Source organism: Diabrotica undecimpunctata, chromosome 1, assembly GCF_040954645.1.
Source record: "Diabrotica undecimpunctata isolate CICGRU chromosome 1, icDiaUnde3, whole genome shotgun sequence".
Classification (NCBI taxonomy): domain Eukaryota; kingdom Metazoa; phylum Arthropoda; class Insecta; order Coleoptera; family Chrysomelidae; genus Diabrotica; species Diabrotica undecimpunctata.
In genome coordinates, this window is record NC_092803.1 from 74,861,244 (window position 1) to 74,887,000 (window position 25,757).

Sequence of the window (25,757 nt, forward strand, 5' to 3'; positions counted from 1 at the left end):
TAAGTTAAAAAATATATTTATGGATGTATATCAGGAAAAACTGAAAAAATTGTGTCTGTTTATTTTAGCCATCCTCTTTTTGTACATTCTTGAGTCATATAATATGATTTTTCTTTGGCCTTAACTGGAATCGTTTTGAGTATATCTGATACTACAATCTTTGGAGGGGGTTGCTCCATTTCTGCATTTTTTTTACCGTGGATAATAAAATTGTGGAAAACAAACGCATGCTGAAATTCGCTAGGTCCCACTTTATCTATTTCTTGCAGAAATTTTTCATATGTGTATGGACTGACGTCAACTTTATGCTCTTTAAGTACATTGACAAATTGTTCGTAGTAATAATTTAGAAGTAAATCCAAGTTTTTTTCTAAGACTTCCTGAGGCACTGAAGACCACAAGAAGAAAAATACATCGGTGGCTGGTGATCCGTAGGAATAAACTTGAAAATCAACTAATTTGTTGTTAACTGCCCTACCATTCTCAAATTTTTGCATAGTATTGTTTGTCCACATGTCTGTGTGCGTAATGGTACCAAACAAATCACTAACTGGCAAGACTGTCTTCTTCCATCCGGTAATCTTTGAAGCAAGATGAGCTATCTCTTTATTTTCTTCAATGATTCCTTGTAAAACTAGCAAGTAGTCATCTACGTCCATAGGTTCAAAAGGAACGCAGTGCGGCTTGATCACTTTCTCGAATACTTCTGGTTTTTTCAATCTGAGTGCTAAAGGGACGGCGTGGAAACTAGCTAGATCTCGTAACACCAGTTTTGCTGTTTCTAAATCAAATCCTATATATCGGTCGATATTTTGGAAACCTAAAATAATAGAATTATTAACACATATTACACATACAGGGGTATATATGAAGATGATTCGTAATATAGCATGATAATTATACCTTTCATAAACGCAAAAAAGGATGTTTATATAAGTAGAAAATGATCTTTAAAATTTTTTAAAAAATCATTAGAAGGAAAGTAATAATAACAAATAGCGCGAAAAATTCTCAACCCGTTAACAAGGTATAAACGATAGTAGAAGAAATAAGTTTAATGAACAAGAAAGCAATAATTTTTATGTAATATAAATTTGAAACTTACACAACAACATTTTCTTCTTCTTTATTCTCTTTATGAGCAACTCTGCTTGTTCATTGGCGGATTAATACCTCTATGGAAGGTTGTCACTTCATTTTTTGCGCTGTCGTCAGATACTTCTTATGACCATTAGTGATTTATCCCTTGCTATTTTGACGACACGGATCTCCTTCATTCTGATTACGTAAGTACTCCATTTTTGATTTCTGCTTAGCGTCCATTCGTTTATAAACTGTACGTTACAGTTTCTACTAATATCTTCACTTATCTTTCGATCTATCAGCGTATTTCCTGTAATTCTTCTGACTACTATCATCTCTGCCGTTTTAAGTAGCTTTTGTGTTGTGGCTGTGTTGAGTCTTGTTGAGCTTACACTGGCTATAAATTCTTGACTTTATCTCAGTATATAGTATTTTTCAGGCATCCTGCCAGTCTATTTTCTTTTTATACTTGATCTTTCACTTCTTTGTCCAGTTCTCCATAGCTGGACAGTATAATACCAAAGTATTTTATTTCCATTATTTGTTCAATACTGATGCCATCAATTTCTATTTTACATCTCATTGGTTTTTTGCTTATTACTTTTGGTTTAGTTTTCTGAGATGAGATTGTCATATTAAATTCTTTTGCTCTTATGTTAAAACCGCGAACCAGTCTTTGCAGACTATCCTCATATTGGGCTATCAATATCGCGTCATCTGCGTAACAGAGTATTTTTACTTATTTGTTTCCCAATATGTATCCTCTTCATTTGTTAACACTTTTGATGATTTAATCCATAAATAAATTAAAGAGCACACTCTGTCAAATGCTTTATTTGAGTCAAATTATGTCATTAAGACACAGACATGCTGGTCTATTATACTCTAGTGATTTCTCAGTAATTTGCTTTATAAAGAATATTGCATCTGTTCTTAATCTTCCATTACGAAAACCCTATTGTTCATCTGCTAAACTTATCCTCTGATTCATTAGTTCTTGTAGAATTTTAGTTGTAGGTTTTAGGGTAGTATTTAACAAGTTTATATCCTTGTAGTTTTCTGGCTGTTCTTTATCTCCTTTTTTGAATTAAAGAATTAGTTCGCTCGTATTCCATTCTTTCGGTATTTTATTGTAATTTAAATGTTAATTGTTTTGTCATTGTTGCTCCACAATATTTCAGTAATTCGTTTGGTAATATATCAGTAATGGTTTGGTTATGGTCTTTACCTGCTGCTTTTCTATTCTTCAGCTTTTCAAGTATTTTATGCAACATGAACTAAGTAATTTGGTTGTAGGGCAAAATAGCCAGATATCATTAAAATTTAATAAAGAACTGTAAGAAGATTGTGCCTGACAAGTAGTACATATTAAATGTATTAGTAAAAACGAAAAATAAATGGACTTTAACAGAGCAATAATTTCATATTAATATTACCAATATGAAATCAATAAACAAGAAACTTTCTGGTTATGCGGACAAGACAATGATTTTTGAAGTGATGATTTCAATTCTTGAGGAGCAGTCGTTGGAGGATTAAGTAACGCTCAGTGGTCGTATTTTCGAATTCAATCGAATTTTTTCGAATACGAGTTAACTCGAATGAAAAATTTCGCATACGAATTTGAATCTGTATTTTTGAACGTCCTTCGAAATTTTATACGTATACTAAAAGAATTTGCACCGGCAACACTGCAAATTCGAACAACCAAAACTTAAATAATAAAAAAAGAAGAATAATTGGCAGTTTTACTTAACCTAGTTTATGGTGAATTTGTTATCTAAAACAAGAAGTAAAAAAGGGCATGAAATATGGTGGTTCAGTGTCGGCCGAACAAAAAAAAGCCATTCTATCAACTCCATTGTGAGGGGCCTTGTTAATCTGTACAATTTTTGAACTTGTACATCCGAATAGTCTTCTAGATGGTTAAGAATGGGTCTTGCCTCTTCGTTCCGCTAATATTATCGCCTCGGCAAGGGCGTTAACTATTTCTTTCTATTAAAAAATTATTTAAACCACCCATTAAAAACAAAGTTCAATGTAAAAATATGGTAGGTATTAATGTAAATTTTATTGTATTGTTCAATCTAAAACAACGATTAAAAACTATCAGCTGAAATTTTATCTGACGTACACGGGCCCAGTGACAACTGAAATGACAAAAATTACTTTGATCGTATACTAGCATCGAAATTCGAATGGTTCATACCCATTCGTGTCGTCGTATACGAAAAAATTCGTATACGCACTATTCGAAAATATAAAAAACTGGATTTCGAGCGAATTTCTTCTAATTTCGTATGCGAAATATGCTCGAACGAATTCGAAAATACGACCCCTGGTACTTTTAGTTTTTGTTGCAATTGGGTACGCATCTCGTAAGAAAGATGGAAAAATCAATAATGTGGTGCGGTACTACGAGTATATAAGTACAACAGTTAAACAAAGATCAAATAAAGTGATAAGTTTTAATTCAGTTAAAAATTAGTCAGTGAACTCTACAGAAATATTATGTAAGTTGAAATTAATTTTAAAATGTGTTCGAATATTAGAGATCGATGTATCACCCCTCTGGTGATAAAAGGGAATTTTTGTGCATTTTGTTCAGCTAATAAATATATAAATTTATTTCCTACGTAGTGGGATATAATGCCCATAATATCATGATAGTATACTATAATTGAGGTAATGCTCAAGTATTTTTGCTAAATTTTACTATTTGAATTTCATTTTGCAGTTTTTTCGCCTAATTTTAAAACTATTTATTTAATACCTGATTTATTTAAATTTGTATTTTTGTCTTTTTGCTATCTGTTTTATTTTATTTATGTCAACTTGGCTAGTTTGTTGACAATACATACTAGGTTCATCTTGCTGAACTTTTGAATAATAAAAATTGTTAATTTGTAGCCATTATTTGTTTATTGCTCTCCTATAATCTTCCTTTCTTCTGGTAACTAATAAGCAGGTAAATCTGATCAAAAAATATAGCCTATTTTTTATCCTTAAACCAATTTTCTCATAGGTCAAGTGTAGAGTTTCCCTCGTCCTTCGACAAAGGACTAGGTGGCGCCCTTTATTTCCACCCTTTTTTATACCATTCCCTCATTTTCATTGGTACATTTCCATCCCCCAAATTTTTTAAAGATACCCCCATCCATATCTATTGACCCACGTCTCTAAGCACACCGCTGTGTCCTTCAAAACACCTGGTCGCCGGTTTTCAAGGTGAATTAACCTGCATCTAGATTTGTTTCTTCTCTTTTTATCCACCACTTTCCATCCAGACAAGTTACTTTATAATAATAATTTAAAAATTGTGTTATAAAATATTAAGATCAATAAAACTAATTTATAATTTCTTAAGGATATTAATGTTTAGTTAAATAGTTTAGATAGTTACTTTAATTTTTAAATTTACAATTGGGTCCTAAAACATATGATTGTCAGGTATTGAGCTTTTGTGTCTTTCGTTGGTGTATTTAGGACAATCTACGATAATATGTGCAACAGACATACCACAGTTACAAGACTTACATAAAGGGCGATTTGATTTGAGATAAGGTAACCATAAGTTATTCTGCTGTACCCTATACGCAAACCAGCAACTTTAACGTATAATTGACAGTCAATGCTTGTTTCACACCATGATTTTGTTGAAGTCTTAATAGTGTGTAGAAACGACAGTGACTGGTGCATTTCCTTATACACTTAGCACTTATTGTTTAACGAAACACTTGTCGGAGGTCGACACTGTATTCATTAACACCAACGACACACTTTGTATATTTTCTCTTGCATGATGATTAACTTTTTCGTTGCCTTGCAAACCAGTATGAGATGGGATCCAAATGTAACTTACTTGTAACGATGAGTCCAAGCCATCACCGTTAAACCAGCGTGCGCGCGAACCAACCCATGAAGTAGGAGTGTATCGACAGTAGAAAGGGCAAAGCTCCGCTATATAAACGGCAACATTTCCTCATAGAGACAGAATCGACAGGTGTTGACTGAAGGTTCTCTTCTTCCCTACCCTTGTGGACGTGTTGAGTTCACAAGTTGTTTCCTTTCCTTTTACCGCCGCTATCCGAAGTGCGTGTTGAGCTCTTCACTACCCGTACTCTGAAGCAGTCGTGTTGAGACTGTCGAGGAGTGTCCTATTAACCCGACTCACTTAAGGGACGTGTTGAGTTCCTTTCCTTCCTTTGTACCTATCGTCCGCTGTTATTAAATCGATACAACGTTACCGTAAAATTTCAGATACACACTCGCTTGCCGATTAGACTAGTTCCATATGACAAGGTCAAGCTTAATTTGAATAAATAGGCCAGGTACTGAGAAGACTAAACCAAATTGTAAATATGTACATAAGATTTTTGTCAACTTAATTTAAGGAAGACAATAAAGTTTTATTTTTATTTTGAACTCTGTCTCTGACTGTCTAAAAGCTACCCGGATAGTGAGTCCCACGAGAGGACGTCACAAACTTACTGTTTTGCTATGCAATTGGTAATGCAATTCGTAATATGAAATATTAGAAATTATTTTTATACATCTGTTTTATTTTATGTAATGAACTGAGGGAATCAGATGAAAGAGATGTTCTCATCACATATATAAATTAACGCTTGTAGAATTGCTTATAGTTCCCCAGACAGGATACTACTGATCGGTGGTAATTGAAATTATTATACAGTATTTGACGTAACAATTGCTGATCCTACATCATTATTGGATAAGGATGCACCTGTATAAATGTGTAAACAATCGGAAAATTCGAAAAGTTTGTTACAGTACAATTGGTTTATTATTGCATGGGAAGTTTCAAATTTATTGTATTTAGTGTGAGTTAGATCACATTGTATTGGGGGTATGGTCCAGGTTGCAATAAGTGCCTTAGTTGACGCATTGACGGATTTTGTTAATTGGACACAATGAGACGATAAGTACCTTCGAATTCTTCCGTAGAATAGAGGATCTGTCCACCTGTTCTTAATATAAGTTTCTTTCTTTGAAACGCTCCCCAATGACATCATGAGAGAGGAATGCGACTTTATTGCTTAAATTCTTCAATCGTAAGTTAACGAAAGACACATTCTTTTGTATGTTAAAGGAGGTTCACCTAATAAAGATTGTAAACTTTTAATTGGGTTGGTACGAAAAGCTCCTGTAGCTATTCGTAATGCTGTATTTTGGATAATTTAGAGTCGAGAAAGTGCTTTTTTATTTGCAGAAGATTAAAAAAATGAACCCATAAACAAGTTTTGATCTTATAAGTGATTTGTAAATCTGAATAAGGCTTTTAAAATCAGATTTATAGTTGTTGTTACACAAAGTTTGCATTAAATTAAGGCTAGTTTGGCAATATTTCTTAACATATATAATGTGCATTTTTCAAGATAGCTTTTTTAAATATTCCTAAAAGTTTTATATAGTCAACCTACTTCACACTGTGTCCTAATATTCGCAGATCTGGATTTGGAAAATGCTCATATGTTAAGAATAATATACACTTTTTCTTGGTTGTAGAGAATTGTGATCCCACAGATTTAGACCAATTTTCTAGGTAATTTAGTGCACATTGCAGGTTTTTTTTTGGTATATATATATATATATATATATATATATATATATATATATATATATATATATATGTATATATATATATATATATATATATATATATATATATATATATATATATATATATATATATTTATTTCCCTTTTGAATATAAAACCAAATCGAGAGCATATAACCTTGCTTTAACGACTTGGGGAGGATATTCTAATATTTTGTTTATTGAAATCAGAAAAAGTGTTGCACTGATAACGGATCCTTCTTCTTCTTCAAGTGCCGTCTCCATCAATGGAGGTTAGCGGTTATGGTGGCAAACGTTTGTCTATCTTCAGCTGTTCTTAAGAGTTCCTCAAATCCAAGTCCTGTCCAGTTTCTGATATTACGTAAAACGTAATATCAGAAACTATTATAACATTTATTACGTAAACGGATCCTTGTTTGGTATTTTGTGCTCGATGTAGTGCCATTTACTTGGCCTTTAAATTGTCCTTTGCTTAGAAAATTGTAAATAAAATGTATAATTATATTACAAAAGTAAGTAAGTAAGTAAGTATATTACAAAAAAAATTGTTAAAATCCTTTATAAAAGGTATATACATTATATACCTTTTATAAAGGATTTTAACAAATTTTTTGTGATACATGGTATACAGCCAGCAGGAACTTAGTTTCTTTGTGGAAGTATATTACCTTTGATTGAACCAATTAATTGTCTGGTTTGAAGGTATATACTCGTACATGTTGGAAATATTTATTTTTTGTGGAAATAAGACTGTCCCGCTACGACCTTCAAATAACTATTAATTTTTAAAATATTTGATTGGTAATTTTGACTTATATACATAACAACACCTCCGTTGGCTATATTTGCATTTCTTCAGTTTTTATAGAAACGTGTTTTTTTTTTATACAATAAGAATGATGTCCTTTAAAATTTGGCTCTTATCAACATATAAATAGATGGGTGAGATTTCTGAACATAAATGTTTTTTTTTTATTTAAATTAACGTGCATGTGACATCTATGGTCATTAGCACGAGTTATGATTTACATGGTAATATCAGATAAATTACAAAATTACAAAATAATGTAGTTAACATTTAACATAAAGAGAAAATAATAAAAACTTATAATATTATAACATTTATATTTTGTTGAGCAGTTGACTTTTCTCGAGGAATTTGATAACCTTGTTGATTTGGTCTGTGTTGTTTAGGACCTCTTTGAAGTTAGTACTGATATCCAGTTGTTGGCGTATTTTAGCATAAAAAGGGCATTCGATAAGTATATGCCTGATTCAGAGAGTCGTATTGCAGTGCTGAGATTTTGGTTGTGGAGATGATGTCATCAAGTAGCCATGAGTTAGACGGGTATGTCCTATACGCAATCTCCGATTGCCATATTTTTTCGAGATAAACTGGTATAGGTAAGAAGGTTCAGTGAGGGTTTAATTTCATGCAGCGCTTTTAATTATTCGAGTGAATCTGCCAGGTGGATAGATTCAGCTTTTTCAGTCTAGCTTTGAGATCGTTGCAAATTTGTATATTCATATTGGTGTCCGTGGATGATGCGGCTTTTTTGGCAAGGCAATCAGCTTTTTCGTTACCACTAATACCAACATGGGATGGTACCCATATCAGAGTGATAGTTGTATTTCGGTTTATAAGAACCTGATATGTGTCATGAATATCTTGGACGATAGCATGGTTGGTGGATATAGCACTAATGGAGTGTATAGAGGAAAGTGAATCAGAGCATATGGCTATTTGGGATTTTTGAATATTGTTGGGCATATTTGAAAGCATGTGAGATAGCTAGTAGTTCACCGGTGTGGATGCTACACCAAGGAGAAATTTTAGTTCGATAGACTGTTGTACAGTGGTTACAGAATATCCAACACCACTTTCAGTCTTTGACGCGTCAGTGTAGAGAACTATGTTATATTTATTTTTGTTTATAAGTTCTAGAAAGAGAATTCTTAATGTACTAATACTGGTATTTTTCTTGTTAAACTTGGTGAGGGAAATATCATGATGTAGGAGTATGTTGGTCCAATAGGGATTATTGGAGAATGGTAAAGTTCTGGTTTCAGACAAATTTATATCTTAGTAACGGTTGTAGAAGACTAGGAATAGGATTTAGAATTAAGTTGCATAAAGGGTTGTTATGGGGACGGTGTGATGATGTAATTAAATGATATACTGGATTGGACGGATTGGAAGAAATTGCAGCAGCATAGGATAGAAGAAGGTTTTCTCGCCTAAGCCATAGAGGAGGTTCATTAGCTTCACAGTAAAGACTTTCTGCTGGACTAGAAAGGAATGCTCCAAGACATAGACAAATAGCTGTTTTGTGTACTATATTTAGTGAATTTAAGATTGATTTAGTACCAGACATATAGACAAAACATCCATAGTCGAGCTTGGAGCGGATAAGTGATCTGTAAACTTTCAGTAACGTAGTTTCTTCCGCACTCCAATGATAATGTGAGAGTGTTTTGATTATATTTAACCTTTTTAGGCAAACTACTTTAAGTTCCTGTATGTGTTGTTTCCAGGTTAATCTTGAATCAAATATCAGCCCTAATATTTTGCAATTATCAACAACCGGTAATTTGAAGTTGTTGAAAATGATTTCAGGATTAAAAGAACTCATTCTTCTGTTAAATTTTCTTACTTTGGATTTAGAGTGGGAGAGGGTAAGTCCTAGAGAAGCTACTTTGTTTTGTAGGTCATTTACTCCTATTTGTAGAATTTTACTAGTAGTTGCGTTGGATTTAAAATGACAGTACATTATTAGGTCATCGGCATATAATACGCATTTGATTGGTGGGGCTATATTTTCACTTAACTTGCTAATCGAAAGAATGAATAAGGATGTGCTTAAAACTAAACCTTGAGGAACTCCATCATGTTGGATGTGTGGAGAAGAAAGGAAGTTATTGACAGAAACACTGAACAATCTAGATGTTAGGAAGTTTTTGATAAATGCGTATATGTTGCCAGTAAGGTTACATTCAAAAAGTTTGTCAAGAATTGCATTTCTAGAGATGGTATCAAATGCGACTTCTATATCAAAGATAGTTGCTATCAAATCTTGCTTGCAATTTATTTTGTTGAAAATATGGGTTTGGAGTATTACCAGATTATCTCTTGTGGAGCGCTGTCTTTGGTAGCCAGATTGTTCCTTTAGAATAATCTTGTGTTTTTCAAAATACAATAAAAGACGTTTGTTGATCATTTTTTCCATTACCTTACACATAGTGCATGTGAGAGAGATGGGCCTGTAAGATTGTGGAAAGATAGTTGGCTTATTTGGCTTGAGTATTGGTATAACAATAGATTTGCTCCACTGAGATGGAAATTTATGGGAACTCCAGATTATATTATATAAATTAAGGAGTTTATTCAGACCATAATTAGACAAGTGCTTTAGGAATGCATAAGGAATATCATCGTGCCCAGCTGCAGTGTTTCTACTATTAGCTAAGGCAGATGTAAGCTCATGGATAGTGAAAGGAGAATTAAGGGATCTACTATATTAAGATGATATCAGACGATTTCTGTGTGAATATAAGCCATGATGAGATAAAGCAATATTATTGGTTTTATTCCTGAACTTTTCTTCGAAATGTTTGGCAAAAGCGTTAGGAATATGTTCATGTGAAGTGAACTATACCATTTGAAATTAAACGAGTAATTTTATTATTAGTTTTGTGACCTTGAATTTGTCGTATTTTTTTCCAAAGTTGCCTAGGATTGGAGTTTTCGTTGATATGTACTCTTGCCAGGATGATTTTTTACTTTTTTAACTACGTGTTTGGCTTTGGCTTTGAATTTTTTGTAATTTATTAGATTTTCAAGGCTTCCATTTTTTTGGTACTTATTTAAAGCTTTTTTGGATAGACGAATCGCCTCTTCACAAGAAGAGTTCCACCAAGGAACTGCTTTATGATTTGGAGAGAATGATGTTTTGCCAATGTGGGTCTTAGCAGCTGAAAGAATAGTGTCTGTTATTGACGTTAACAAATAGTCTACATCATTGATTATTAGATGATCATGAGCGAGCAAGAGATTGTCAACAGCTTTTGAATACTTTGGCTAGTTAGCTTTATTTAGGCACCAATAGCTTTTGGCAGAGGCAGTCCCATTACAATTGTTGGAAATTATTATAGAATAATGATTGCTATCAAAGAGATCGTCAGCTGTTTGTCAGGTTAAAAAAGGTGCAGATTAAGGGTCACTAATACTAAGATTTATAGCAGAGAAAGATCCAGAGGAAATATTAAAATGAGTATTAGATCCTGTGTTAGGAAGACATGAGTTTGTGGAGTTAATAATATTTTCAACTACTTTTCCCCGTCCAAATATTGATTGAGAATCCCACATACTGTTATGTGCATTGAAGTCGCCTGTGAGTATAAACGGCTGTGGAAGTTAGAATATAAGGTCTAGTAGTTCTTCTTCTTTTAGAGAAGGTTTGGGGGAATATATATGGAGCTGATGGTAAGTTTATTTGGGCAATATGTAGTTATGGCAATTGCCTCAAGATTCGTTATTAATGGTAGCATTGTTGAGAAGATTTCGCTGGACGCAAATATTGATGCACCTCCACTAGCTCTGAAGCAGTTCGTCCTAATGAAGTGGTATCCTTCAAAAGATTTAGGATGAGGAATATTAGTTGTATTAAAATTAGTCCCTTGGAGACAAAGAAAATCTGGATGATAAATTGATATACGATATTGAATGTGTTCAAGGCGCGGATAGTATCCGTCGCAGTTCCATTATAAAATAGTGAATTTAAAAACTTATTTAGTTAGTAGAAAGAATATACCTTGTACTAATTACGTAATTTTAGAAAAGATCCATATCATTGCAGTTAGAGTCACATGAATTATTGGACGTAAGGCTCGTAAGTTCTTTAGATTCTATAAGATTTAATGTGCTTTTTAGCTTTTTGGTTATTCTTGTGATGCGATTTTTAAGTGATCTATCGGATACAGTTTGGTATATTTGTGTAAGATCTTCGAGGAGAGAATGAATGTTCGTGGTGAAATTATGAGCTTCTTTGAGAGGATCACTACTCCAAAAGGAATTTTCTAGGAAGGCAATTATTTGTAATGCTGATAACGAAAATTTTTCTGGATTAGCACTAATTAATTTTTCAATACTTGAATGGGCAGTTGGATTAATTTTACCAATTTCTTTGTCATCAGTTTTTGTTTTCTTTTTAGGAGCTGATTTAGGAGTTGCGAAGGTTGTTGTGTTTGGTGGGTTATTAGAGTTTAAGTTTAGTGGGCTAGCGGTATCAAGTAAAAAAGGTGATTCAAGACTTGTGTCAGTGGTTTGAGTTCCTTTTTATTCCAGAGTTAGAAGGGACAGATAATGGTCTTATAGACTGTTTATTTGGGTTTGTTATGTCAGTAGGTGGGTTATTTGAATAGATTTCTTTTTTTGAAGAGGGTGAAAGAGGAGATATACTAGAAGGACGATCAATTGGGATTTGGCTAGATGTTGTATTTTTAGAGGGATTGCCAGATATTTCTTGAGGGTTAGGGCAGGAGTCTGCAGTGTGTCCAGATTGCTTACATAAAAAGCATTCAAGTTTGTCCGAAGTAATGAAGATCCTATAATTTATATTTTCATATGAAATTGCAATTGAAGTATTTAACTTAAAGTATTCTTTATCTGGTATCACAAAGACTGAGCGTCGAAAACTGAAGATGTGAGCATATTCGTCTTCCGGTGAACTACAACGGATAAGCGAGATAGGGGAAGCAAGTTGTAATCCAAGTTCATTTTTAAATGCTTGCTCTATGAGTGCATTCGGGATTATAGGGCACACGTTAGAAAGTAGTAGCCTCTTTGCAGGTGTGATAAGTCTGCGAATAGATATTGTTTGATTTCTAACAGAAATAGTCGGATTATTTTTTAGAAGATTATCTACTACGGTTACGGAAGAAAGATAGATGCATATACGCTGGTTAGAAATACGTGAAGCAAAGGTTATTTCTTTAGGGGAAACAATTTCGCCGATTGCCTTTATGTAATCAAATAGCACTACGTCTGTAATAGCGTTCATAACAATGGCTTGAGTTCTACTGGGATATGATGTTGCTGTTATAGATTTTTTCTGTGTGATTTTGGTAACTGCAGCGAAGCTAGGTGGAGCTGTTTGTGATGATGATGCCATAATTTGATTTTAATATTTTGGATGCCAAAATATTAAGTATGGCCCGAAACGACTGGCCTAATTTTATTTGTCGAAAGTATTTAAGTGATATCGACTTACCAATATTTACTTGATAAACAATCACATTAAACTAACAAGTTTTTATTAAAAATACTATTAGTAGAAGCCTGATGTTCACTCGTTGGCTTCTGAAATAGTAAACACTTACAAAGTGAGCATAAAACCCGTTAGAATTCCACTGAAGCACTCAATCCATTTCTATGAATGGTTCTTATTTTCTAAAGGATTCTAAATATGTGTCACAGTCTACTTTTAGTATAATAATATGTTTAGTTTAATTTTAGTTTCATTAGTTTTTTTGTGTATTCTGGCACTTCTATTTTTTATGCAGCTATCGGTATAGTATGGATGCATTTTTTAACAATATTCTCAAGAAGTTGTTAACATCATCTTTATAATGTTTTAACTAAGCTAATAGGGTCTTAATGTTCATATGAGTTTGAAAATATTGTTTGTTTAAAATAAATAATAAACTTCTCATTAAATTTAATGTTAACATTACACAACTATATTCAAGTTCGTATCATTCTACGTTGCTTTATACTATTAATCGCTAAGAGACACTCGTACATTCTTGATTTTGATTAAAAAAAATTTCGATTGTAAACAGAAAATAGTAGACTTCTACAAACAGTTAAATATCTGTAATGAAAACAATAAACCTACGAGAACTTCTTATAGTCTTCCACTTATGGATGATTATAATAACAAGGTGGGCAAAGGTAATATGATTAATTGTGTTGGAGAGTTTGGATAACGAGAACGAATTTTTCGAAGTGAATCAAAAACTCAATGTTTCAAACTGAATAACTAGTCATCATGAACACAATTGTAACCTTCACATTTAACTCGAAAGGCCGGTTTTCAAGCTACGTCTTATTGTACGTTTTGTTGGATAGGACAAATCCTATACAATAAAACGTGGAATGTAAACAGCAAAACGTACGTCTTGTCGAATCGAAATGAAATCCAAGGTCAGATCGTAGAAATGATGGGAGAAGCATAGTTTAGCGAGAACTGATAGGATAAAACGTTAAGGCCAGTTTTCACACTACGTCTTATTGTACATTTTGTGGGTCATATAAAACGTACGACAAAATGTACGTTTTGTCCAGTGTATACACACTACGTTTTTCCTTCCGTTTTCTACCTCATTTCTAATTCAGAGTCTTGAGTTTTGTGAAGTTTGTTTAGTGATTTTTTTTATTATGGATGAAACACGGCTGCTTTCTTTTATTTTTCGACCATAACGATACTATGACTGAAAAAAAAAGGGGATGAGGAGCAAAAAGACAAGAGGGTCAGGAGAGTGGGCTTCTAAAAAGAAGCCAGTATTCCAACGTCTCGTTACTAAAAGAACTGAGAGGCGAACCAGATGACTGGCGCAATTATTTGCGAATGGACACCTCAGCCTATTGTCAATTGCTAGAGTTGGTAACACCATACATATTGAAATAAGACACCTCATAAGAAAAGCCATTACACCCCATGAAAGACTCACAGCAACTCTCAGATATTTTACAACAGGACGCAGCGTCAAGGACTTAGAGTTCACAACCATAATATCCAAACCAGCGTTAAGCCAAATAATTCCTAAAACCTGTAATGCAATCTACTTGGTTTTAAAACAGAACTACTTAAAAACTTTTATACAATTCAATAAAATCCCCGAGAAAATCGTGGATGCATTGCCGCAAATCTGACATTATTAGGTTTTTTTTTAAGAAAAATGAAACGAACTGCAGTGGAACTAGTCGTCAAATAAGTCAAGATCGGACGACTTGTCTGAACATGTATTTTCGCGTAACGTTTTCTCCTATCAGTTCTCGCAAAACTATGCTTCTCCCATCATTTCTACGATCTGACCTTGGATTTCATTTTGATTCGACAAGACGTACGTTTTGCTGTTTACATGCCACGTTTTATTGTATAGGATTTGTCCTATCCAACAAAACGTACAATAAGACGTAGCGTGAAAACCGGCCTTTACGTGAAAATACATGTTCAGAAAAGTCGTCTGATCTTGACTTATTTGACGACTAGTTCCACTGCAGTTCGCTTCATTTTTCTTAAAAAAACATAATAATGTCAGATTTGCTGCAATGCATCCACGATTTTCTAGGGGAATTTATTGAATTGTATAAAAGTTTTCAAGTAGTTCTGTTTTAAAACCAAGTAGATTGCATTACAGGTTTCAGGAATTATTTGGCTTAACGCTGGTTTGGATATTATGGTTGTGAACTCTAAGTCCTTGACGCTGCGTCCTGTTGTAAGATATCTGAGACTTGATGCGAGTCTTTCATGGGGTGTAATGGCTTTTCTTATGAGGTGTCTGATTTCAATATGTATGGTGTTACCAACTCTAGCAATTGACAATAGGCTGAGGTGTCCATTCGCAAATAATTGCACCAGTCATCTGGTTAGCCTCTCAGTTCTTTTAGTAACGAGACGTGGGAATACTGGCTTCTTTTTAGAAGCCCACTCTCCTAACCATCTTGTCTTTTCCCTACTCACCCCCTTTATCCTCAGTCATAGTATCGTTATGGTTGAAAAAATAAAAGAAAGCAGCCGTGTTTCATCCATAATAAAAAAAATCACTAAACAAACTTCACACAACTCAAGACTCTGAATTAGAAATAAGGTAGAAAACGGAAGGAAAAACGTAGTGTGTATACACTGGACAAAACGTACATTTTGTCGTACGTTTTATATGACCCACAAAATGTACAATAAGACGTAGTGTGAAAACGGGCTTTAAAAGTTCTGTCTTCCAAATATGACTGCATTTTTTACACATTGTGAACGGAAAAATATCTTTTGAGTACTAGTAACAAGCCTTTGTGCTACATTTATTCTAATGCTTTTGCTATGTCTAGGAAAATAGCTGAGCATATTTTTTTTTAGAGGATATCTCTCTATAATATTTATTATGCGATGAATCTGATCAATTGTTTGTTTATTACGGAATCCTAATTAATCGGAAGGAATAATTTTTTGTGATAGAGTAATTTCTTCTTTCAAATAATTTCTAAATAATTGATCGCAACGATATGTATCCTTACTTTATTTCTTAGTTTTCCTGATCAGGGAATCATAACTGTTTTAGCTGCTTTCCACGTTAGTAGTATAATTTTACCCTGAATATTATATTTATAAGGTGTGTTAATTTTACGATGGCTTTCCTAGGTACGTAATTATTGTTTTAGTATTTCTCCTAATAAGTCAAATCTTGGAGCCTTTTTGGGATTAATATTTATTTTGATTATTTTTAATACTTCTTTATGGATTGTAGGCTTTATTATTCGTTTTCGGCTTAAATATTGTTTTCTATTTCGTAATTTTGAAATACATTCGCTTACTAAAAATCGAACTGATTTACTTTTTGTTTTCCATCGCCCATATTTCATCTTCTTTTCTATTCGGCGGAATCTATTGCTTTGGTCTATTTATTCTCTTTGTACATTTTCATAACAAGTAATCAGTGGTTTGGTTATCTGTCAGATCATTTCGGCCAGATTTATTGATTCATTTTTGATTGTAACTCTTTCTCTTTTAACTGTTGAGTGAGGTTGTTTAATACATTTAAATTTTCTGCATTTCTGTTTTATGCCATCTTTTCCTGGCTTTTCTTTTTCTTTATGTTAGTTCTCGAATTTCTTTGGGGTTTTGATCTTTGGTTTTTCTAATAATTTGTTTGGTATTGCTGCTTATTGTAAATTTATGGTTATTTTCTCTGCTGGTTCATCAGGTTGTTCATTAGTTTTGATTGGTATATTTAGGTCAATTCTGTCAGTTAACCCCTGTCTCTTTTTTCAATATTAGTTGTAAAAAAGAGAAATCAAACAATTTCTACCTGGCAAAACCTAGTAATTTTTCAAGCTGTTTGCTTTGCAAGTTTTAGAAAGCACAGTGATAAAAATTTGAATTCGGTTTCGCCAGGTAGAAATCGTTTGATTTCTCTTTTTGTTTTTAGATAGCGTAGTTACGTCCCTAAATAGTTATTTTGATGACTATTGTTTTAGGATGGGAAAGATTTTTGTTTTGACTCAGAGCAGTGGCTATACCGCTCTGAGGAGATCTAAATAGGTCGAAATACGTATAAGCGGCTTGCCGCTGCCCTGTGTCGAAACAAAAATCTAATACCGTTATTATGTAATATTAGTTGAATTCAGTATCAGCACTAGATTCAACGATCATCAAACTTGTGTTCAAGGCAAACAGAAAAAGGTAATATATGAAAAACCATTGACAAAGATCCAGAGAAAAATCTCTAACTTAATTTTCAGACATATTGAAAAACATGGAATTAAACCAACTAAATTATTCGCAACGAATGAACAGCTATAGTTAACTTAATTACATGATGCTACTATATTTTAATAATGGTAAGGGGCAGAGGAGGACGACGTTTTCCTGCGATTTAAAGATCTATGTCTTCGCGGCATTCGTCAAGCATCTTTTTTACATCCATTTTTGTATCAGCTGTACGATACCGTCAGAATATCTTAGATGATTCCAGTATTAACGATTTACTATATATGATTATTTTACATTATATATTATATATTATATATATATATATATATATATATATATATATATATATATATATATATATATATATATATATATATATATTACAAAGAAGCTCAAGAGGAAAAGTTACAACGTGCTTTCACCAAAAGTCGCAAAATAGGGAGATCTCCCATCAACGAAAAGGAGAAAATGGAAGAAAATGTACAAAAAATTATGGAAATGATGACAGGAGTGAGTATAAAAATAGAACAACAATCAAGAGAACTCCTAGCGAAATTCCTAGAGAACAAAAAGAATATAGAGAAGAAACTGGACAGTTAAGACAAGAGAATGTAACATTAAGAGAAGAAAACTCAAAACTAAAAAAAGTAGTTTTTCAAATAGAAGAACAGCTTGAAAGTTTGGAAAATTGAAAAAAGCGTAAAAATGTAGTTATGCAAGGCTTGAACATAGATACAAATGTCCCAGAGACTCTAAAACTTGAAATAAAACATTTTATGCAGGTAGAATTACCAGTCGATGTTCAAATAGAGAAGGTTGTGAAGCTGGGAGAAAAAGTCTGTCTGGTTGAGCTCGAAAAGAAAGAGGAAAAAAGGAAAGTCATGCGAAAAAAAGCAAATTAAGAAACCGAAGAGAAAGTCTAGTTTATATCAATGATGACCCGCCAAAGAAGGACAGAATTGTACAGAAATATGTCAGACAGAAAGCGCAAGAACTAAGAAAGGAAGGGAGAAAAGTGAAGGTAGGATACAAGAAAATAAATTCTGATCAGAAAATATGGCGATGCGATGGCATGAACAAAACGTTGGTGGTAGAGACCAAAGCAAAAAACTAAGCATGAGCAAGAAAAGGAAAGAAAAGTATTACGAACTATGAAAACGAAACAAAACAAGACAGTAATACAAAAGTAAAGCCGAAGAATGACAAGATACATTTAGCTACATGGAATGTCAGAGGAACCTTTTATGAAGTTGCGCTAAAAGAGCTAATTAATGAGGCAAGGAAGTATAAAATGGACTTAATAGCTCTTTAACCGACAAAATAATTAGGATCGGAAATAACTGATCTTAAAGATATGGTGCTCTTCAAAAGTGGAGGTAAAGATAGAATGCTTGGAACTGGTTTTTTAGTAGCTGAATGTATCAAGGACAAAGTGATAGCTTTTAAGCCTATATCTGATAGGATGTGTTCAATACGAATTAAAAGTAAAAAAAAGGAATTGGGGTATAATCAATATTCATGCACCGTTAGAAGACAATGACAACGAAATAAAAGATCTTTACTATGAACAGCTAAATGACGAATACGAGCGCCTACCTAAACGTGAAGTAAAAATAATATTGGGTGATTGTAATGCTAAAGTGGGAAAAGAACCTCTGTACACTGCAGTAACTGGTAACTACAGTAAACACGAAGTAACAAACGATAATGGTCAAAGACTGATTGGATTTGCCATGGTTAAAAACATGGTGGTGAGAAGCACACAACTAAAACAAAAAGAGATATACAAAGGTACGTGGGTCTCCCCAGATGAAAGGACGGTGAATCAAATAGATCATGTTATGATTGAAAGTAAATATACAAATATCCTTCAAAAGGTAAGAAGTATGAGAGGAGCTGAAATTGACTCGGAACATTACCTCGTTAAAGTCACATGTGGGAGGAAAATGAAAGAAAAAGAGAAATCGAACAGTAAAACGAAGAGAAAGTACAATATTGAAAAACTTAAGGAAGTAGAAATAAAAAATAAATATGAAGAAAAAATAAATAAAATTCTACAACAATGTGACCAAAATTTACAGGCAGATCAAGCCTGGGAACAAATTAAATCTGCCGTAAGAGAAGCTAGCGAGAAAATAATTAACTGCGACTCAAAGAGAAGTACAAACAAAGATTGGTTTGACGAAGAGTGTCAGGCAATAGCAAAGGAAAAGAAGAAGCTCAGACAACAAATATTAACAGATAATAGAGAGTGTAAAAAACAAGAATATAGAATAATTAGAGGAAGATTGAAAGTTCTGTGTAGAAGGAAAAAGAGATACCACAATGAGTTAAAATTAAAAGAGACAGAAGAGAAGTTTAAAAACAAAGAGGTGAGGTCGTTCTATCAAGAAGTTAAAAATATGGGAAAAGGTTATTAAAGCCACTGTAGTTATATGAAAGGTAAAGACAGAAATTTAATTAGCGATCCGGCAGAAATAATGACGGAATGGAAAAAACATTTTGACGAAATTATTAAATGGTGAGGTGATTATTAAAAATATACCAGCTACTAGCACAAGTATGGGAAAATGAAATAATGCCATCGGAGTGCTATGAGGCCCGCATATGCCCTCTGCATAAAAAAGGAGATAAACTGAAGTGTGACAACTATAGAGACATAGCCTTACTAGAGACGCTATACACAATCTTGGCAAAAATATTGAGAAAAAAACTAAATTGCTATACGGAAACAATCCTACATGAGTATTAGGCCGGCTTTAGAGAGGATAGATCTACTGTAGACCAAATCTGCTCATTAAAGGAGCTACAAACGAATTGTTATGAAGGTAAAGTTCCCCTGCATGTTTTGTTTGTGGATTTTAGACAAGCATATAATAGAGTTGATTGAGTCAAAATGTATCGAGCAATGGAACATTTGGGTTTACCAAAGAAACTAATCGAGCTAGTTAAAATGACACTAAATAACTCTACGTATGAAATTGCTTGGCAGGGTCACATATCAGATCAATTTACAGTAGCAAAAGGCTTGAGACAGGGAGATCCTTTATCCACTACATTATTCAACTTAGTGTTAGAAACTGTAATCAGAAAATGCAGCATGAAGGTGGAAGAAAAAATCTTGAAAAATGAGCACCAGTGCTTGGCATTTGCTGACAATCTAACGATCCCAGCAAAAACCGAGAAAGAATTAAGAAGAGTTGTGAAGAGAATCATTGAAGAAGCACATAAATTCGGATTGGAAATAAATGAAGACAAAGCCAAATGTATGATCATGGGAGGGACAGAAGGGAAAAAAGAAGACTTTAGTGTGAGGTCTGTAAGTGGTAAAAGCTATAGTTTTAAAAGGGTGGACAAATTTAAATACCTGGTTGTAGTTTTCGATGAAAATGGAAAAGAGAAATGGTAGCTCCAAGCTAGAATAGCAAAAGGGAATAAAAAATTAGGTAGTTTATGAGCCCTACTAAGTTCAAAATACGTTTCTAGACAAGGTAAACTCAGAATATATAAAACAGTAATTTGACCCACAGTAACATATGCCGGCGAGACATGGACATTAAATAAGAAGGAAGAGAATACTCTGGAAAGATAGGAAAGGAAAATATTGAGACGCATATTCGGAGGACGGAAGACAAAAGATGGTTGAGAGAAAAGAACCAACAACGAATTAATGGTTTTATACAAAGAAACTACCATTACTAAGTTCGTCAAGTCACAAAGAATCAGAAGGTGGGGACATGTGGAAAGAATGGCAGCAAACAGAATGCCTAAACTAGTAATAACCAGAAAACTAATCGGCTCCAAAAGAAGAGGTAGACCCAGAACGAGGTTGATTAGTAAAGTGGAGGAAGACCTTAAACACGTGAAGGTGAGGGACTGGAAAAGAAAAGCACAAAATAGAAGCGACTGGAGAAATATTGTCCACCAGGTCCTTCAGAGCAGTTAAAAAGGTTGTATATACATATTTAAGTTAAAGTTTTGTTTAAAATAATTGTAATTAGTTAAAATTAGTATTATTTTAAAAAAAATGCCCTAGGCCTTAACGGCCTGTTGTGCGTAAAAATAAATAAGGGGCAGAGGAGGGCGGCGTTTTCCTGCGATTCAAAGATCTGTTCGCGGCATTCGTCAAGCATCTTTTTTAAATCGATTTTGGTATCAGCTATACGATACCGTCAGCATATCTTAGATGATTCTAGCATTAACGATTCATTTTAATATACTGCTGCTTTCAGTGTAATCTTCTAAAGATATCCTCCAACGACTGATTGAATATTAAACCACATTTAATAATTACCTAAATGACAAACTTACTAATTTCTCCTTGCAAATCAGAAAACACGTTATTTATTTTAATAAGTAATCATTTAATGACTACTGTTGTTGCCTATTTTCTTTGGTTAAAACTCTGTTTAGGGATTTATTATATTCGATTTTATTGAATTTATTCTCTTGACAGTCTTTGTGGTCCTTTAATTTTTTATTGGGATTTTTAATCTGTATGAACTCCATATAATTAGACTGTGTTCCATGTAATATTTATCTTTTCACCATTATGTCTTGTCATCTGATATGTAGTTATCTTTCTCCTTTTTTTTTTGACACAGAAGTTACGAGATGACTTATCATTACTTAGCAATATATATTGTCCCTGAAAAGCTCATTTATTATTATTTAAAAATCGAAATCTATTGTAGAAATTTGATATAAATCTCATATATTTTCTATAACTATGTATTTTATCAGTTAGCTTAAGTGTTTTGTCATTAATGTAATTCTGTAGACATCTATAATTTGCATAAGATCAGTATCAATGGGTGTGCATCTTATTTTAATAACGGATAAGAGAAAATATTGTTAAAATTTATGAATAAGTTGATTACTTTTGACCTGTGCATTACCACTGCAATTTTCAGTAAAAGGCAGTGAAAATGTGAATCAAACTTTACCAGACACCCCTCTAGTTCAAAAAGAAAGTTAAAAGGGTTTAGTTTTAAACATTAAATACTAATTATCAGGCAAAGTACTTACTAGTACCTTTTTTCTTAGTTTACCTAATTTTTTTTAGCTTTTTTTTCTGGATGCCGTCCGGTATGAATCGATCGTATTGCAACCAGTTGGCTTATTCTACATCTTCCATTCCTTTATGATATCCATTCCGGAATTCTGGAACTCTGTACTAGCTTATACAGGTCTAGTGGATGAGTACCATATATGTATATTTGGAGTCACTTCGTTGTCTCCAAAAAGTGTGCCGCCTGCAATCCAATGCTCCGCAATCATGCAAGATAAAGTTGACTGTTTCAGATTCTTTGCTACAGATTCTACAGCTCAAGTCTCCATGAAACAGTTCCATTTCATGCACGCCTTAACTGGCGCATGTCTAGTATCTGAGCTGTTCGTGCTTGTTTTTGTGAGTTATATTGGCTTCGGATCCAGGCTTCTTTCCGGTCGTGGACGATGCTTTTTGGATCCCCATGGCTGGCTTTGGACCGAAGTATTTTGTAGCTAATACTTTTCTGGCAAATGAATCAGCTCCTTTATTGCCGTATATGTCTCAATAAACTGGAACCTATACCAGTGTAACATTATTACACGGCTTAGTCAAATAAAAACATAATATTTACGATAAATGACGTTGGAAAATAAGTAAGTTCATGTATCCATCTGGCTAAGTTCTAATGTTAGTGGTTGCAGGTCGAACAAGCGCCCCTAACATGAATTAATGGCCACTTACGTGATGGACACTACGGTGGCAGTCTAGTTAAAATTAGGAATTAAAAAATTTGTCACTATCGGGAGTCGAATCCAAGTCCTACAGCTTGGTAAGCCAGTAATATAGCTACTGAGCTACGACTGCCATACGTTGGAATATAATACATAATGAATTAACATAAAGAGTACTAAAATTATGGTAAAGAATTAACACACTGTAGTTTCTAAAACGCAGCTAAATGGAGAAACCATAGAACAAGTTTAGGTTTGGTATAGCTAAAACAGAGTTTGCTAAACCAAGAGAAGCAATGCTGCACCAAAACTTGCCTTCATACTTACAATAACGGGTTATTAAATTGTATATCTGGCCTCTACACTTGTACTGTCCGGAGTTAGAACTGATAGTAAGAACATTAAACTGTATTAAAGCATTCAAAATGTGAAATTTTCAACGCAGCAACATGTTTCGCCATGCAGAAAACAATAAGCTTATATTTTTAATGTAATCATAAAGAACATAAACGGTTGATATAATGTACTGTAAATACATGCACCTAACTCAGAATTACATAACGAGACATAGTACGTGAAATGCTGGACTTGAGCTTTCCAGATGACTTAACAAACCAACAAATCAAGCAAAGATCAGGATGCCCTGATTTCATCGAAAAAATCATGACGCTTGAGTGGAAGTGGACAAGGTACTTAGCTAGAAGACAAGATTGGCGGTGGATAAGACGAAATATGGAACATTGTCTCAAAAACCATAAAAGAAGCTGAGGGCGACAACCGACTAGATAGACTGATAATGTAAAATGAGTAGTGGGAAACTGGCTACAAGCAGAGTAGAGTAGAGAACACTGGAAATAACTAAAGGCGGTCTATATCCCCAGTTGATGGACTGGCTGATGAATGATGATGATGATTTAAATGTTAAGATGTAATTAACTTAAATAAAACATACCTGCTATTATTAAATTTTCTAAAACAATAACAGCATTGTCATCGATTATATCAGATGTATTTAAGTTCTTCCTAGTGGCATAGCATTCAGGAAACCAGTCAATTACCTTCTTAACTCCTAGTTCTCTTTGAAAATCTTGTAATGTTGGTATTATTAAATCGTAAAAGGCCATTTCATTTGTATACGTAACCTGGACTTTGAATGCTTGCCTCATCATCTCATGTTTTGGTAAAGTTTTAGCAACACCATGTAAAGTCTCTTCTTTGCCGTTTTCATCTACTGTTGTAACATCTAGTTTGATCATTTCACTTCCAAAATTCTCACCCTTCGATATCAAGTTCGACAATTTGGTATCTTTTATTTTCTTAGTTCCTAATTTGGAACTTAGAAGACCCGGTAAGTCATTGATGATTATGTCGGACATGTTGTTACAATCTTCTTTCAAACACAAGTATACTTTTTGGTTGCTATTTGTACCTACTTAAAAAATGTAATTTATCTACGAAGATAACTGACAAATGATAAAGAACTTATTTACTTAAGATAAATACTTGTTGGAACTAATATGTATGTTTGATATCAGATTATAGATATTTTTGTGGAAGTAGGAAATTATGTTAATGTGTAATAGTGTAGCATATTTGATAAGAGATTTATATGACCATATATTTTACCCCACCCTAACCGGTAAAGTGTATTTAGATTTCTTAGAAAATATTTTATCACTATTGCTAGGGTGATGAAAGTACCAATACAGGTGGAATATATTTTCAACACGATGGTGCTGCACCATAATACAGGCGCATAGAAAAAGATTTTTTATCAGACAATTTTCCCAATAGACGGATTAGTAGAGGTGGTCTTTATGCTGGTAGAGGGCTTCTTCCTCGTTCAGAGGAGGACAGGAAGTCAGTCAAGCCAAGCATATTACAAAAAGACCAAGACATTGCCTTCAACAAGTTGGTGGTTATTTTGAACAATTACATTAGTTTAGTTATTTTTCTACAAGTTTTTTCTTTTTTTTAAATTTTAAGATATTTCGTTGATAAAAGTTATGTATTTTTTATACTCTTTATTATTTATTTATTACTTAAAGATAAATATGCGTCATACCTAAAAAAAAACACTAAAATGTTAACATTATACGAATTAAGATTAAATAATAGTATTAATTAAAATTAAGTCGTATTAATTTTTTTTTTCTACTTTGAGCTCTTGAAATTCACAATATTTCAGAATTTAAACGCAAAATTTTACCAGAAAAACCACTTTGTGGTCAAAATTTTAAGTATAATACTAAATTTAGTTATAGCAAATAGTTAAGTAAATATCTATATATAGAGGTTTCAGAATAGAAGTGAACCAAGTCCACATTTGTCATTTACGAGTCAACAACGCTATCTTCTTCTTCAAGTGCCATCTCCGCGGCGGAGGTCGGCAATCATTATAGCTATTCGAACTTTTGAGACGGCTGCTCTGAAAAGTTCATTTGATGTACATCCGTACCACTTTCTCAGGTTGCGCAGCCATGACATTCTACGCCTCCCTATGCTTCTCTTTCCTTGGATCTTTCCCTGCATAATCAGTTGGAGCAAGGTGTATTTCTCTCCAAGTGTAATATGTCCGAGATATTCCAATTTTTTTGTTTTTATTGAATTTAAAATTTCCATTTCTTTGTTCATCCTTCTCAGAACCTCTTTGTTTGTGACGTGTTCTGTCCATGATATTTTCAGAATTCTTCTGTACACCCACAGCTCAAATGATTCCAGTTTTTTCATTGATGTAGCATTCAAGGTCCAAGATTCCATTCCATAAAATAAGGTCGAAAAAACATAGCACCTCGCCAACCTAACTCTTAGTTCCAGTTTTAAATCCCTGGTACATAGAACTCTTCTCATTTTGTTGAAAT

At 33.4% G+C, this 25,757-nt stretch overlaps 2 protein-coding genes across 2 annotated transcripts in view; both read right to left on the reverse strand.

Moving 5' to 3' along the window:
• LOC140450731 (uncharacterized) lies at window positions 1-24,330 on the reverse strand. The gene is made up of 2 exons (XM_072544403.1): window positions 23,849-24,330; window positions 1-820 (listed from the first exon to the last, which is right to left on the reverse strand). The coding sequence occupies exons 1-2, from the start codon at window positions 24,270-24,272 to the stop codon at window positions 60-62; spliced, it is 1,185 nt and encodes a 394-aa protein (XP_072400504.1). The 5' UTR covers window positions 24,273-24,330; the 3' UTR covers window positions 1-59.
• Window positions 1-25,757, reverse strand: part of LOC140432302 (uncharacterized) — an 803,181-nt gene that overhangs the window by 454,982 nt on the left and 322,442 nt on the right. The window lies entirely within an intron of this gene.